At 35.8% G+C, this 17,317-nt stretch overlaps 1 protein-coding gene across 1 annotated transcript; it reads left to right on the forward strand.

The window, feature by feature from the left end:
• The first annotated feature begins 7,328 nt into the window (after positions 1-7,328).
• On the forward strand, positions 7,329-12,363 carry LOC132067890 (putative late blight resistance protein homolog R1A-3). Its single transcript, XM_059461288.1, has 3 exons — positions 7,329-7,826; positions 9,555-11,756; positions 11,991-12,363. Exons 1-2 carry the CDS (start codon positions 7,389-7,391, stop codon positions 11,745-11,747), a joined length of 2,631 nt encoding a protein of 876 aa, XP_059317271.1. The 5' UTR covers positions 7,329-7,388; the 3' UTR covers positions 11,748-11,756; positions 11,991-12,363.
• Positions 12,364-17,317: the final 4,954 nt, after the last annotated feature.

A 17,317-nucleotide genomic window follows, 5' to 3' on the forward strand; every position in this document is an offset into this window, starting at 1 on the left:
TCTCATTTTTACATTTCCCTTTAATTTTTTCCTATTCCAATGGCTACATCATCCCTTTCCTACTTTATTAAAACCCCACTCCATTAAAATACACAACAACTTAAAATTCAAGATTCTTTCTTCATTTCCAATAAAATACACCTCCTCCATTTCTAATTTCTAAAGTTCTTAATCATATTTGTTGGTTTTTCTCTTAATTTTATTCATGACCAGGGTTTGTAGATGTGGATTTGTGGCGGTGGTGAGGATTTCATAATCCGATGACAATCCGAGAAGAAGAATTTGAGGTTGTCAAAACTACAAGGTATGTAATTTTTTTTGGTATCTCAATTTTAGTATAATTTTTTTGGGTTTGTTCTATTTAGAAGGTTCAATTTGCACCTAATTTTGTTGGGTTTCTAACTGATTTTCTTTCACTTTGTATAGGTGAGGGGCGTTGTTCTTGCAAATTTCTTGACTGGTATGAGCCACCATTTTCAAAGCAAGCTAATATTGTTATTTGGGGTTTGTTGAAGAAGAAAAATAGATATGAGCAAGAGTTGAAGTGGTCAAGAACATTGAAGATTTGCCTATGCATTAGTGTGCTATTTAATTTGATGTTTTATGTTGGCACACAATCTGATTCTGGTTGAAGTAGTACTAATTAGGTTGAAGTTCTTCTATTTATGTACTAGTTTAGTTGAAGCTCAATTATGTATGTACTACTTAGGTTGAAGTGGTTATGTGGATTAACAATGTCATTTGATTTTGGTTATCCTCCTCTCAATATGATTATGATGATTCTACTCAATATTTTTCTCTAATGATAAATTACATTTATACCCTCTAATTTGTTAAACAATCGATAAAGGGTGCAAAAACTTGACAAATCGGGTTCCATTCCAATGTAATGCTTAGACACAAAAACACCTAGTGTGACAAGGAACAATCTACACAAAAAACACCAATTCGAATGGTGCAAAAACTGGACGAAAACATGTTCCATTCAATGCAAATCTGGACAAAACACAAAGTATCAAAATATTGCAAAAATCTGGACAGAAACACCAAAAACCATTCAATGCAAAATAGGTTGCAAAATATGTCAAAAACACACCAAGTACCATTAAACAAATCTGGACATTGTCATATGCAAATTAAGGGACAACAGTCATCATTGCCATATGCAAAAAAACTGGACATTATTTCCAACTGTCAACAAAACTACCAAGCTACATTGTTTGCTTACATACCCAAATTTCACCAAAAATAACTAGCTTAAACATAGAAATCTAAGACTTATTCTTCATCAGAGATTTTTCGCTTTTTGATCTTGTTTTAACTCCATGAGCCTTTGATCTTGTTTGGACTCTATGCATAGCACTTTCTCTTGGAGTTGTCTTTGTGTAACTGCTACCTTTCCTCTCCACTTCAAGCCCTTGCTGGGTTTGTATCGAATATCACCTGTGACCAAGGCTGAATTCATCACCCTAGGTATGGATACCAACCGGCTGCTAGGCATTCCTTGCTGCAATTATCATTTGTTAGTGTTATAAAGTGGCTAAAAACAATTGCAGTACTAAAGTGGTTGAGAAACATTTACATTAACACAACTATATCCAAACTGAGACACAAAAACCCTTATCCAACAACTCTTAGCCTCTTGTACTTACTCCTGCTCCCTCTCATAATTGTAGATGCTTCTTGAGTGTCAACAACACTGCTCTTTCATGTACTTTCAGTTGATGATTACTGGGAAGAATTAACCTAACAGAACCCAAAGTTAATATTTGACTAATTCATTATAAGCAACGTAATAATTTTTAGAGTTACCTTTGTAGTTGCTTTAGGCCTTAGAGGGACTAGTGGTTTTGTGTATTTTCTCTTGGAAAGGACTGCAGTTGGTGCTCTAGTTGCTATTGGTGGTGCAGTTGTTGTTGCTGGTGTAGTTGCTTCTACTGATGGTCTTGCTCTAGCTGCTGGAGCAGTTGTTGCTGCTGCTCTTCCTCTTGCTCTTGCTGTTGTTGGGGGTGCTCTTGTTGTTGTTATTGCTGCTCTTCCTATTGCTATTGCTACTGCTGGTGGCATTGAGTATTTCCTCCTAGAAGGGGCTGGATTTGATGATTTTGCTTTATTTGTTGTTGGTGCTCTTGCTGCTGTTGGTGGCCTTAAAGGAAATCCTCTATTGTTATGTGTACTAGACTTGAAAATGGAGCATGTCATTTCTATTCCCATCTTTGTCAATTTTCCAGCCTTTCTAACCTCTCATATCTCTTTTCTTCTACACCTTCTTAGCCTACCAGGCATTTTTTTTTGACTTCAGGAGGCTCAATCTTTGAATTTATACTATCTGGCCACACTATCATGTTTGGAACAGACTGTATGAAGTGGGAATAAGCTTGCAAATAGGTTTCTGTTCTGTATAAATGTACAATTATCTCAGCTGGATCAAGTCTCCTATAGTGCATAGCTACCATAATATGTGCACCAGGGATACCCTTTAGTTGCCATGACCTACAACTGCAATATTCCCTAGCTAAGTGAACAATATGATTACATGGACCTTCTTTGATTTCAAACCCAAAGTCTCCACTCCAATCATTGACCTCTCAATATTTTCATTATACACTTTCAATGCCATTGGGGATATCCTATCTACCCAAGTTTTAGAAAAAGCCCTCATTTTTGCTATCCTATTCACCACCTTGATTCTAATTTCTTCTAGCATTGACACAATTTTCTTATGCCTAGCTGACACTATCTAAGCATTAAAACTCTCTGACATATTGTTGTCAACACTATCATATTTTGAAAACTCCTTGAAATACACTTTGCACCACATTTTTTTGGTGTATGAGATAAGGTCCTCAACAATATTTCTACCCAACAGACTTAACTCATCAAGTCTTGCTTTCAATTGAGCCTCAAAAGTTGGCCTTACACACTACCAGAATTTCTTCCTCCTCTCAATACCCCTCCAATTTTGTGACCAATTTGACAGAATGTGTCTAGCACACATTCTGTGCTCACAAGCAAGAAAGACTTCTTCAGCAGCACTAGCCAATCCCTGCAAATAAAAACAGTAAGTAAATAGAAGAAAAAAAATACTTATCATAAGTAGAAAACAGTTAGACAAAAACAGTACCTTTTGCATGTCACTGATTATAGTGACCTCAGTCTCATCTCCAAGTTATAGGTCATCTTGGAGGATTTTCATAAACCATCTCCATGTAGCTTTTGTTTCTGTCCAAGTAACAGCCCAAGCTATTGGAAACATTTGATTGTTTCCATCTTTGGTAACTGCCACTAGTAACCGCCCTTTGCATATCCCTTTGAGAAAATAACCATCAAACCCTATACACTTTCTACAACCATTCATGAATCCAACTTCATAGCAGCAAAGCAGATATAGAGACTTTTGAACTATTTCTTACCGTCATCCTTATCTATTACATTCACAATACATGTGCTGCCAGAATGTTTTTTGTAGCAGCACATCCTTACAGTCAAACAACCTACCAAACTCAGCAATATGGTCTCCCATGACTTGTTTCAAAATAATTTTCCTAGTCTTCAAACGGATTCACTTTCCCACATAAATACCAAAATCATGCCTACCAGATCTTGTATTTCCCACCCTTTAATTGTAGGCTGAGAAGTGATCCTTTCCTTATAGTGCTTGGACAAAAATTTGAAATTGCACAAGAAGTTGATGTTGGTCCTATGGAATCCGTGTCTAGGATTGCATGTCTTGAATGTGAATTTTGTACTTCTTCCTTACTAGCATATATCATCCAAGGACAGCCTTCTTTGCACCTCACCCTAACCCTTTTTGTGTCATTCTTCTTCTTGTCCAGTTGCACACCTTTCTTCAATGCATATTTGGTCAAAGCTTCTTTAAACTCTTTCACATTTTCAAAGACTTGACCAGCCTGCCAGATAACTTTCTCACAATCCGGATCATACACCACCCTATTACTCTTTCTTCTTGCCCTTAATTCAGTCCTCCTTCAACTTCTTCATCATCACTAACCACTTCACTATTAGATTCACTAGCAAAACTATCTACATCTGATGAGTCATAATATGGCTCATCATCATCTCCTCCTAGTTTATCCCTCATAGTTTTTTCCCCTATCAATGTCTTCATAGCCTTCATCTACTCCAGCCTCACCCAAAAAACCATCTACTTTCTCCTTAGTAGCAGGCTTAACAACTTTTCTTTTCTTGTATTCCTTAAATCTTCTCTCATCACTCTAAGTTCTTCACGAACATCACTTCCATAATCATGGAAAGTTCAGAAATAGACCCATTCACTAATTCTTCTTCAGAGGAAGAGTTAGAATTGTCTACATTACCTATGGGACTATCTGACTGAAAAGCACCACTATCAGCATCTTCCTCTTGTTCCTCTCTTTTATTTTCTTCACCCCTTTCAAAAGTGTTCGGAAAAGAAGGATTTTCTAGATCTAGATCCGAAGATGAAGGTGTACTAGCTAGTGGTGGATTAGGGAATAAATAAGCTAGCAGATTCCCTGTCCCCACTTGGCTAGGGGTGGGCGTTCGATTTTTCGGTTCGGTTTTTTCAAAGTTCGGTTCGTTTTTTCGGTTTCGTTTTTTTGAAAGTGGACACCGAACACCGCACCGAATTAGTTCGGTTCGGTTTGGTTTCGATTTTTCTAATTTGGTTTTTCTTATCAATTACACATCTCTCCGTTTATTTCCATTTTTCCTTCTTGATTGCTTCGAGTTACAGAGGTTTACGCTAGACTAAATGTTTGAAGTTTTGATGAGTTTAGAATCCAACCATAGTGATCATCCACATATACAAGATACTATCTTCTATATACAAAATATAATGTATTATACAACATATAATAAAATCATATGAGGTATATAAAATTTTATATAGTGTATAATCAAATTGTGTGAGTTATATCTAATTTATTATAATAGGTGAAATAAATTATATGAATATTATTCTATGTATAACATTTTTTTTCCCGTGAGTTTGGATGTGGTGGGTTCCACATTTTTTTTTAAATATTGGATGGTGTTTAATATGGGGCCCATAATTTTTTTTAATATTAGTTGTTGTTTAATATATATGGGGCCCACAATTTTTTTTATATATTACTTGATTTTGTCAATATGAGATACTATGTTCAAAACACGATTAATATAACATTATAATTTATGCTCCGTTTTTAAAACTTTATTATATTAATGTTTGCTACGAATACGCATGGTGTTTAATATGGGGCTCACATTTTTTTAAACATTATTTTTTTTAAATATGGGGTCCACTTTTTTTTTTAATACTGGATGGTGTTTAATATGGGCCCACAATTTTTTTTAATATTAGTTGTTGTTTAATATAGATGGGGCCCATAATTTTTTTTTTTACAATTTTGTTTTTTATTAGTTGTTGTTTAATATATATGGGGCCCATAAGTGTTTTTACAATTTTTTTTTTATGATCCTATTTAATATGGGGCCTAAATTTTTTTTTATGGGAATCCTCAACGGACCACGAAAAAGGAGCACCAACCGGTGCTTCTTAATAGTAGTAAAGTAAAGTGGGCAATTCGCACTGCCCTTCTTTTCGGGGTGGTCTTTAAATTTTGCCCCTCATATTTGCGTCTTTAAATTTTGCCCTCATATTTGTGGTCTTTAAGTTTTGCCTTAGCTTGATACACGAGGTTTTGGGTTCGAACCCCGCTCAAGCATAAAATAAAGAAATAATTTCGCAGCGCAGTACCGGAGGGAGTGTCTCCCCTCGGCATAACTTCCTTAAGGAAAAATTAAAGCTATGCCGAGGGATAACTTTTCCTCGGCGACATAGTTTAGTTATCCTTGTATGGAGCAAAACTTTTCCTCAAAGGGAACTATGCCTTATAAGCGATTTTTAATTAAGGCATAACCAAAAGTATGCCTTAACTAAAAGTGTGCCTTGAAAAGTTTAAAAAAAAAAAAAAAAAATATCTCAAGGCAAAGTCTGTATAATAACTTCCAGGAAAAACTAAAGTTATGCGGAGGGCATAACTTTCCTCAAGGCATAATTTAGTTTTGCCTTATGGGGCAAAATTTTTCCTTAGGAACCATGCATGGGCATACTTTTAATTAAGCGCATAACCAAAAGTATGCCTTAACTAAAAAGTGTGCCTTGAAAAGTTAAAAAAAAAAAAAATGTCTCAAGGCAAAGTCCTGCTTCCAAAGATAACTTCCTTAAAAACTAAAGTTATGCGGAGGGGGCATAACTTTTCCTCAGCATAATTTAGTTTTTGCCTTATGGGGCAAAACTTTTCCTTAAGGAATTATGCCTTATGGGCGACTTTTAATTAAGGTATAACCAAAAGTATGCCTTAGCTAAAGTGTGCCTTGAAAAGTTAAAAAAAAAAAAAAAAAAATGTCTCAAGGCAAAGTCCGCCCTCCGCATAACTTCCTTAGGAAAAACTAAAGTTATGCGCCTAGGGGCATAACTTTTCCTCAAGGCATAATTTAGTTTTGCCTTATGGGCAAAATTTTTCCTTAAGGAACTATGCCTTATGTGGCATACTTTTAATTAAGCGCATAACCAAAAGTATGCCTTAACTAAAAGTGTGCCTTGAAAAGTTAAAAAAAAAAAAAAAAAAAAAATGTCTCGAGGCAAAGTCTTCTCCGATAACTTTGGTTTTAAACTATCAGGATTGTATCTTGATCCGGACATACACTCTCCCCAAAATACCCCTTTTGCGAAATTATTTTTTTATTTTATGCCGGCGGGGTTCGAACCTTAACCTCGTGTATCCAAGTCGAAGAAAAAACTTAAAGAACACAATATGAAAAAAGAAAATTTAAAGACCACCCCAAAAGAAGGGCAATCCGTGCAAAAAAATGAAGTAAAGTAAAGTAATACAGCCGTGGTGAATTAGTGAACACCCATCCCCAATGATATAATTTGATGAAAATGATGAGATAATTTTTTTGTGTATTTTATCATGTACCTTTGATGTATATATACAAATTATGTGAAGAAAAAAACAGTAAATGAAATTTACATGGGCTCTGTACACATGTCCTAAATCTATTGGATAGTACATAACAAATTTGTAACTGACTACTTACTTCTTTATCCGCAAATCACGTGCCATTTTGCACAGCTGTTCAATGATCCAACGTTGCAAATTCAATCCATCAAATAACGATTGGAGGGTGGATATCCAATACACGTTTCCCATTATAGAAAAGATAGAGAAGCAGCTTTAGTTCAGCTTTGGAAAAACTGCTCTTTCTTGACTCTTCTTTCTTCCATCGGAATCGGAAAATCCATAGATGTAGATGTAGAGTTATGGTTGTCAACACCCAATAACTGAGAAATTACTTCTCCATTTACCTTCCAAGAAAAAAAAAAGGAAGAAGTTGGAGAGATGGCAGAAACAGTGGTGAATTTTCTGCTACAGAACCTGTTGCAGGTCATAAGTGACTATACGAAGCTAATTGAAGGTGCAGATGATGACTTCACTCATCTGATTGGAGAGGTTAGAAGCCTAAAAGGCTTCTTGAGTGATGAAGCAAACGACCACAGCAACAGCGATAACTGGAATCAGTTGGTAAAGGACATCCGAGTTACGGTGAACAAAGCTGAGGATATCATTGATAAATTCATGGTTCAGGCAAAGCTGCACCGTGACAAAAACAAAGTGGCACGTTTTTTTGACGCTAACCATAAAATGAAAGTCGCCAGCCTTGCGAAGGATATCCAATACGTCCTTAAGAGGGTGCAGGAGATTCGCCGAAACAATAAACAAGCTCTTCAGCCCAGGCGAACTCTCACTCAACCTGCAAGGCCTGAACAGGTGCCACAGGTATGCCCGCCTCAATGCCTGAAACCCACCTATCTTTACGGGTGTGCTCGGTATGGACGAAAATATTTTTTTTGAAAAATGTGTTCAGTGAATTTCTACTCATTTTTTTTATGTTCGGTTGGATAAGTAAAAATAAGTGAATTTCTTAGTTATTTTCTCATATTCGGTAAAAAATATTTTTCAAAAAATACTCACCCAAGCCCCCCATCAACCCCACCCCACACCCACCACCCACCCTCCACTTTTGAAGAAGTGGAGGGTGGTGAGAGTGGTTGGGATTTGATGGTTAGGGGTGGTGGGATGATTAGTGAAATTTCACTGGTGGATTTGTTTTCCCTTTTTTGATCAGGAAGTAGAAATTTACTTTCTAAAAAAAATATTTTTCAAAAATTTTGACCAAACGAATGTGAGAAAATTGAAGGACATTTTTTTCCATCCCGAACACACCCTACATCTTCATTCTCCAATATATATATGTATATATACTAGTCTACTACTGTTCTTTCCTATTTCAACGTTACTCATAGTTGGAAAACTTCAAAATAGAGAGAGAATATTTTGAGTTTATCTGCTTCTGCCAGACAAACAGTAGGTGCTAAAATGATTAAAGAAGTAAATGGAAGTACTTAGGATTGGTTGGTTGTTGAAAAACATCTTTGAGAATTTTTTAAACTTTATGTATAGGATAGTAGAGAAACAAGGAACAAGAAAGGCTTAATGCATATCCAGCCTCCTGAACTTGTTCCTTTTTTTCATTTTAACACCTTAATTAAGTGTTATTCTTATTGAATCTCTGAACTCGTCCTTAAGTATGTCTATCAAACACAATCTGACTTATATAGTATTCTATCTTTAATGCAGCAATATGCTAATATTTGGACTTTTCCTGTTCATATACGTTGTATATATGAAATGATGGGCAATAATCGGTATATGAAATGATGTCCAGTAATTAGCTTAATAAATAAGTTATTAATATATCATTCAAGATGGCAAGAATCAATTCTGCAGTATCCACCTACTGCTTCACAAGCTAATCCACTAAATTCTTGGCTTTTTCTCTTCCTTTCTTCCCTCTCCCCTCGTTCCCATTATATTTATGTATACGATTGGTTTTGATATGAATACGGTCTTTTATTATGTTTTTAATGCAACTTTAACTCTTCACATTACTCTGATATCGTATAGTAATGAAATGTGCATTTATGTACATGAATAATTTTCAAGTAAAGGATAAAATGGTTCTTCAAGTTTTGATGGACATTATGATAATTCAACTTTGGCCTTAGAATCTTCTTACTTTTAGTATAATATGATGATATGATGACTGAATTTATCTATTAATACAAAGAACTATGTGAACTTGTTTTTAGTCTTTAGTATGTAGAATTTGATTATAAGATTTCATTTCAATTTGGATTTGTACTGGTACTGCCACTTGCTTTATGTGGTGCCTTAGATAATACTCTGTTTCAATTTATGTGAACTTATTTCCTTATTAGTCCGTGTCAAAAAGAATGACCTCTTTCTATATTTGAAAACAATTTACCTTTATACAATCATTCATAGCCACATAAAATATATGCGACTCATTTAACACCACAAGTTTAAACGTGTTCTCTACTTTCTTAAATTCCGTGCCCAGTCAAATGAGTTCACATAAATTGAAACGGACGGAGTAAGATTTATCAACTCTGATTTTTGTATCCAATTCGTGCATGTGCCCAGGATTATTCTTTGGCGGATAAAGTGGTTGGCTTTGATGAGGAAGCACGAAAAGTGATCCAACGACTTGTTAAAGGAACAGAGCAGCTAGATGTTGTACCTGTTTTTGGTATGGCCGGACTCGGCAAAACAACACTGGCAAAAATGATCTATAATGACGATAAGATTGCACATGAATTTTACATCAAAATTTGGGTTTATGTTGGTCAAGAATACAAAATAAAGGATATCTTGATCAATAACATTCTGAAGGTCTTCATGAAGAATATTGAAGAACATAAAAATAAGAATGTGACCGAATTAACTCAGGTTATATGTGATTTTGTCGCTAAAGGGGGTAAGGTGCTCATTGTGTTGGATGATGTTTGGGAGGTGGAAGTTGTGGATTATTTCAAGAAAGTTTTCCCAGAAAACAATGGTCACCGAATCATGATGACCACCCGGGAAAAAAGAGTGGCTAACTATGCCAATGAAAAGCCTCATTTTCTGAAGTTTCTGCTTCCGGATGAAAGTTTTAAGTTGCTGAAAATCAGAGTTTTTGGAGATGAAAATTGTCCTGTTGAGTTTGTCAGTCTTGGAATAAGCATTGCGAATCAATGTAGCGGAGTACCACTTGCTGTAGTGGTAATTGCAGGAGCTTTAAAAGGCTGTACCGAAAAATATGATTGGGAAAGAGTTGAAAAAAGTGTAGGAGAGCACCTAATAAATACAGATAAGCCTGATGATAGCTGCTTGAAGTTTGTGAAGATGAGTTATGATCGTTTGCTCCCAGCAATGAAGCCGTGCTTCTTGTATTGTGGCGTCTTTCCTCGAGGCTTCGAAATCCCCGCTTGGAAATTGATTCGCCTGTGGATCGCGGAAGGTCTAGTACAGTCCAACTCAAAGTTCACAGCAGAGGAGATAGCAAAGCATTATTTGGACGAGCTTGTTAATAGGAGTCTTGTGATATTGGTCCTTAAGAAGTCTGATGGACAAATAAAAACCTGTCGTGTTCACGATATGTTGCATCAATTCTGCAGGAAGGAGGCTATTAGCGAAAATCTATTCCAAGAATTATGTCTAACAAAAGATGGGGTTGTTCCAACCATAAAAGACCCAGAAACTTTTCGCCGCTTGTCTATCCAATCCTCTATTCTGAATAATTTTCTCTCAACCAGACAATCAGCAGATCACGTGAGATCTTTACTATGTTTCCCTTCCGAACAACAACAAACCACGTTGTCGACTCCTGGCATCAAATTCATCCCGGAAGCATTTGAACTTATCAGGGTCTTAGAAATTGAATCCATCAAGTTCCAACCCTTCGCTAAATTTTATGAGCTATTTCATTTGAGGTATGTTGCTATGTCAGGTGATTTTGATGTCCTTCCTGCAGCATTTGGTAAATTCTGGAATTTACAAACAGTTATATTTAAGACATCGAAGTCCACTCTTGAGATAAAAGCAGACATATGGAATATGTCGCGGTTGAGGCATCTGCATACCAACATCCCTGCCAAATTGCAACCACCTAATTCTTCTACCACAACTTCCAAAGGATCTTGCCTACAAACTCTTTCTGTAGTAGAACCAGAAAGTTGCAAGAAAGATGTGCTCGCAAACGGTGGTAACCTCAAGAAATTGAGTATTCAAGGGCGACTAGCTCTTCTTGAAGCTATTGGTGGATTCAGAAATCTTGAAGTGCTAAAGTGCCTGGAACATTTGAAACTGAAGAATCGATACACTAGCGATCTTCACCTTCCTCCAATATTCTTCGCAGTTCGACGCAGGCTAAAGAAGTTAAGTTTGTCGAATACAAGGTTTGAATGGAGCGAGGCAAGTAGATTGGGACAGTTGGAGTTGCTTGAGGAGCTAAAGTTGAAGGAAAATGCATTCAAGGGGGATTCATGGAAGACAGAGGGAGGTTTTGAAAACCTTCAGATCTTGATAATCAAAAGGGCAGACTTCGAAATTTGGGAGGCTTCTGATCGTTCCTTCCCCAATCTTAAGCACCTTGTTCTCGTCACCTGTCGTAATCTTAAGGCTGTCCCACATCAGCTGGCTAATGTACAAAGCCTCCGGGAGATGCATCTGCAGCACACAAGCGGAGCAGTCAAATCTGCAAGAGACATAGAAAGCGAGATAACAAGCCTGCGAACTACAAAAAGCAGCATCAACTTCACGCTCACTGTATTCCCTCCTGAAACCACACAGTGAAGATGAAAGGTCAGTTGAATTCAGTGAAATGATTTTAAGTTTCCATTATATTTTTCACTTTAAGTGTTTGGCTCGTGATCTTTTTGATCCATAATGGAACGTGCCATATCTAGGTGGAGCATATTGCGAACCATGTACATGTAGGTTCTTTTCTAGCCACAAAAGGATTTCTTAAGCAGAGCAACCTAAATGCAACTCTGCTCTTCTTTATTCATTTTAAACTCATCAATTCTTGTACTGCAGGAGCCAGGGGATTTCATGTGTTCTGCAAGCCATTCTTCTCAAACTTGTCTCAATAAAGAAAGCCGTTTGTCGAAGTATTGTCAGGTTGAAAACTAAACAATTCGATCTCTGCATGGTTTTGGAGTTGTTAATAAAGGCGGGTATACTGTTGACTTGAAGCATCTTCCCTGGATCTCTTACCATTCGAGCTCTGGATCATATGAAGGTGTTTTCATACTGAATTGTAGAACCGCTCCATCTTTCCAGCGTTGTTGTGGGTGTATTACTTTTCTTCATTAGTACTTTTTTGCTCTGCTTAAGCATGGATATCACATTCATTGTTGAAGATATGCTATTCCAATTACCAAATAAATTTCATGAATGTGCATTTGTAGTATTTGCAAGCAATACTACTTTTTTACTATATCACTATTCCGTATTATTATAACTTATTTTTGTATAAGTTACAGTATGGTTCGTTAGCTCGACCCTGTATGTAAACAGGAGTAGCTCAAAAACTTTTGTGGCTTAAAGCGAAACTTTGATAAGAGGATTTAAATTTATATGAAACTTATTCTTTTAGCTTTTTAAGATTCAACGTAATTAATTAATTTTTTTTTTTTGAGTTTTGAATAATCATATTTATATATCCAGTTCACATATTAAAATTCTCATAAATAACAAAAAATGATATGTACATTTATGAAGAAAAAATTAAAAAGTGAAAATTTTGGATTAAAAGAAGATAATAAAAAGTTAAAAGGCACAATACATAAACAAGTCCTTTAACTTGGCGCGAGTTGATAACTATGACCTTAAACTTTGCTAGTGCACAAATAGGCACTTAAACTTGCCAAAAGTTGAACTTATAAACACATATCTTGACGTGATGTATGTAGCAGCTGACATAACACCGAACAAAATTATGTGCCACGTCGCCCACGTCGCATTTGTGTTTACATGTTCGACTTTTGACAAGTTTAAATGCCTACTTGTGCACTAGCAAAAAGTTTAAGGCCATAAGAAATTCACGCCAAGTTAAAGGGCTTGTTTATGTGTTTTCTTGGTTAAAACAATAGCATATATGGATGAATTTCAGATAGGTGATTTAGGCTTGTGGACAAACTCGCATTGGATTATGTGCATTGTATGACTTTTTTGAAATCTCCTTTTGAATTCTATCAGAGTTAATCAATGTGCTAATTTCGTTTTTAAATGTAGTGGTTGATTTACTCAAACATCTCTTATTTAAGTCATCATTTAGATTTTGGCCCTATTTTTAAAAATGATGCAAATATCCCCTGAAAATTACCCTTCAAGACATGTTAGATTCAAGTCATATGTTTGCCCAAATATAGCTCAACTTTACAGACAAAACATTAGACTATCGTATGACATTTGCATAACTTAAAAAAATTTAAATCGTGGTCTAATATTTTCTCATAAGATTTTCAATATGCTCAAAAGGAACTTTAGACTGCAGTTTAAAAGGTACTTTATTTTATAAGGAAAAAATAGCTATTCTAAAAGGCACTTAAATTGTAAGAAAAATAGGAAGAGGATCATTTACTAAATAAATCTCTAAGAAAGGGACAAACAAAAAATTAATTGGATGAATTTCTTTTAGACAAATTGTAACCCACTAAATTAATGGATATTATTTATAGAGTGGCCTAAAGAAAATCATGTGTGCAGATGCCTAAATTTCAGTTACTCCATTGAACACCACTAATAATAATTATTATTAAAAATAAAAAATTACTATATAAATGATGTAAAATAATATTTGGGGCCTAAAGCGGCCGCTTCAATCGCTTGGCCCTGGAGCCGGCCTTGTTTGTAAAGCCCTTAAGTTTTGGATATTTTTGGAGCTAAATAAAAATTCTAATGACGCATTTGAAAGTGACATCGAGGAGTATCCATGCCCACACGAGTGTGGTGAGGTCATTTGGATTTGTGGACTTATTTATGAAACCATTTAGTCCATCTTTGAACTCTCATAGGGTAGCTACCAAAATAGATGAATCTTTTGAAGTAGGGAGAATGACGTATATATATATAAGAATAGGGTATATTTACAAAATATGACGATACTTTTCAGTTTACAAAACATAACAATAAATTTCTTACAAAACATATACGAAAATTTTCGCTCAAGGCTTAAAATTTTATGTATGAAAAACTTGTATGAAATGTGTATATCTCGCTTCAAAGTTTAAAAGTTTCGTTCAAAATTTTGTGTATGGAAACTATATGAAATGTGTATCTGGCTCAAGGCTTAAAATTTTGCTCAAAATTTTGTGTATGAAATATGTATATCTCGCACAAGGATTAGAATTCTCACATTTTTCGTATATGACTGTATAAAAAAAACGGTATGCAATATGTATATAATCGTATAAATTTTATACAATACAAAGTTTATGTTAGCTTTTTGAAAATTTAAATGCAATAACATTGGATACAACTTTTATACAATGTTAACGCAAATTTAATATTGTTTATGTACTTAGCATGTAGAAAATAAAATTTAAACATGTCATATATTTATGGGTTGTATGTATATGAAGGGTTGAGCTGTGGTTAATGCAATGGTAGTCTTTAGCAGGTGAGATTCGTTTTTTTTCTTTTGTTTGAATTTATGATTAAGAGAGATTTGTTGGAAAAGGGAAGGGATGACAAAGAAAAGAAATGGGACAAACAACAAAAATGGCTTTGCTGCAATCCAAATTCGCTGCATCGGTGGAGTCAGAGAACGGAAAGAAGGAAAGGGAAGGGTGGGGCAGATCTGTTCCCAGATCTGTATTGAAATAGAGAACAAGGAATAGGAGGAATGGTGGGCTTTTAATTTTTTTAAATTTGGTATATTTTGTAATTAAATTGTTATATTTTGTAAATAAGAAAAAATATCCTTATATTTTGTAATTAAGAGTCTTAACTGGTATTATTAGGTCATTTTCCCTTTGAAGTATACATTAGTAAATTCCACTTTATTAATCGTTAAAATCCAGATAGACATATTGTGGATCGTACTTATAAGCAATCTTGACATTCCCTTTCAAAGGGACTTGGGAAATAAACACCTTCCTTATTTCATCCATAGAGGGTTTCCCCAGGAGTATTTCCCAATTGACGTTAGCTTGCAGTGCTTGGCGAATATAACGTAGTAATCATCTGCCTTAAAATAGACAGTTCCCCAATCAGAGATCTCTTTTTTCCATTCAATTTATCCTAATGGGTAATGATGCACCACCGGAATAGAATTCCAGTAAGTTTTTGGTTGAGAATCAGTGGAGATTTGGCACAAATAGCTTAGATATACCCTTTTCGACCGACGGAGTGAAAAAATTGATTATGATGTATCTTTATGATTTCTAATTGAAATACACATAGGTAATCCTTCTCGCAAAGTTCAGTGGTCTATTTAGTCCTTCTCGAAATGATTTCCATTTCGTAGCTACAGTAACGTGTATTCCAATTCGGCTGTATTTCGTTGTATTTCAATTCGGTTGTATTCAAACAACATAAATGTAAAGTAAAAAAAAAAAAAAAAAAAAAAGGGGGATATTCATCTGTTCTCAAATTCATATGGAAAAAAAGGGCAACTTACACAAATGACTACACTTTAGGAGTTTTTTTTTTAGGCATAGCTACATTTTTGTTAATTACATTTCGTAGCTACAGTAAGTCGAGGGATAAGGGAAAAAGGAGAGAAAGTCGAGGGAGAAGAGAGATGGGCGAGAGAGAAGGAGAGAAAAGAGGGAAGAGATCAGTGAAGTGAAGAGAGAAGAAGGAGAGGAGTTATTGTATTAGTTACCTTGTGTAATTGAGATACAACTATCAGATGTAATTAAAGTGCAGTTACTAAAAGTAAATACCACTTATATATTCTCTACCCAAAGTAAATTTCCCTTTTTGGTTTTACTAGTGAATAGCCGAGGTTGAAGAAACTCAAAACTAGCCACAACATGATAAAGAGGAAATAAAGCACATAGCAAAAATTAACAATAGACGATAAATTAAAATCATGTCAAAGACCTTGGTGTTGACAGATGGAAACACCATGCTCACAATCTCAATCCATAAAAGTAAAGAAAGGACTAAAACCAGTTCCAGAATAACCATAAGTGATACCACCAGTAATTCAGCTAATACATCATACATCTTAGATAGGCTTCTTGATCGTCCCAATTGCTTCAGCTGATAATTAAGCTCCTTAAAATCTGCGAAGGAAATAAATAAATTAATCTTGTAAGTAATGCTTGTTATCCAATTCGTATGATTGTAGTCTCTGGAAAGGACAACATATACGATATTTCATTAACCTTTGCCCAAGTAGATAGTGAAAGAATCGTTTTCTCTATACATCGCAGGGAAACATACAACAAATATATAATACATAGCAGCAACCAACAAGTAGAGTCCTAACCAAACTACGGAACTTGGGCACCAAGTATTGACGTATCCTATATAGAATAGAAGACGTATCCTAGTTGTATCTGTACTAGGATTCTATTCTTTACACACCCCTCAAGTTGAGCGGAGTTGGCAAACACAGTCAACTTGTCCCTGAAGCTCTGGAAGCGAGACTTGGACAGCCCTTTGGTCAAAACATCCGCAATTTGATCATGTGTGCCAATATAACGAACTGAGAGTGCTTTGTTCTTCACCTTATCTCTAACGAAATGGAAATCGATCTCCATGTGTTTTGTTCGAGAATGAAAAATTAGATTAACAGTTAAATACGTAGCACTAAGATTATCACACCACAACACAGGAGTAGAGGAGGAGAAACAACCAATTTCCCGAAGTAAAAACTCCAACCATGTGAGTTCTGAGGTTGCATTGGCAAGGGAACGACACTCTGCCTCGGTGCTCGAATGAGATACGACACGTTGCTTCTTTGATGCCCATGAGATTAAATGAGACCCAAGGAAAATAGCACAACCACTGGTGGACTTACGATCATCAATAGAACCACCCCAATCCGCATCACAGTAGCCATGTAAGAGAGCGGATGGTTGCCGAGCAAAATGCAGACCATATGACATAGTACCTTTAAGGTAACGCAAAATTCATTTGACTGCAACGCAATGAGGTTCCAGTGGGTTGTGCATGAACTGAGCCATTTTATTCACGGCAAAGGCGATATCCGGGCGCGTGAAAGTGAGATATTGCAGGGCACCAACTATACTTCTGTATAAAGTCACATCATGAAATGTGTTCCCTTCCATAGCAGACAACTTGCAAGGTGCAGCGGTAGGCGTGGAAACGGCACTACAAGAGTCCATTTGGGTCCGACGCAGCAGATCATGGACATACTTGCGTTGAGACAGATGCAAACCAGT

The sequence above is a fragment of the Lycium ferocissimum genome, chromosome 8, assembly GCF_029784015.1.
Source record: "Lycium ferocissimum isolate CSIRO_LF1 chromosome 8, AGI_CSIRO_Lferr_CH_V1, whole genome shotgun sequence".
NCBI lineage: Eukaryota > Viridiplantae > Streptophyta > Magnoliopsida > Solanales > Solanaceae > Lycium > Lycium ferocissimum.

Bases quoted from the DNA above. Each gene is read 5' to 3' on its own strand.
- LOC132067890 (XM_059461288.1), top strand. From the start codon at position 7,389: ATGGCAGAAACAGTGGTGAATTTTCTGCTACAGAACCTGTTGCAGGTC. The intron at 7,827-9,554 runs GTATGCCCGCCT...GCATGTGCCCAG, and splicing joins GGCCTGAACAGGTGCCACAG to GATTATTCTTTGGCGGATAA.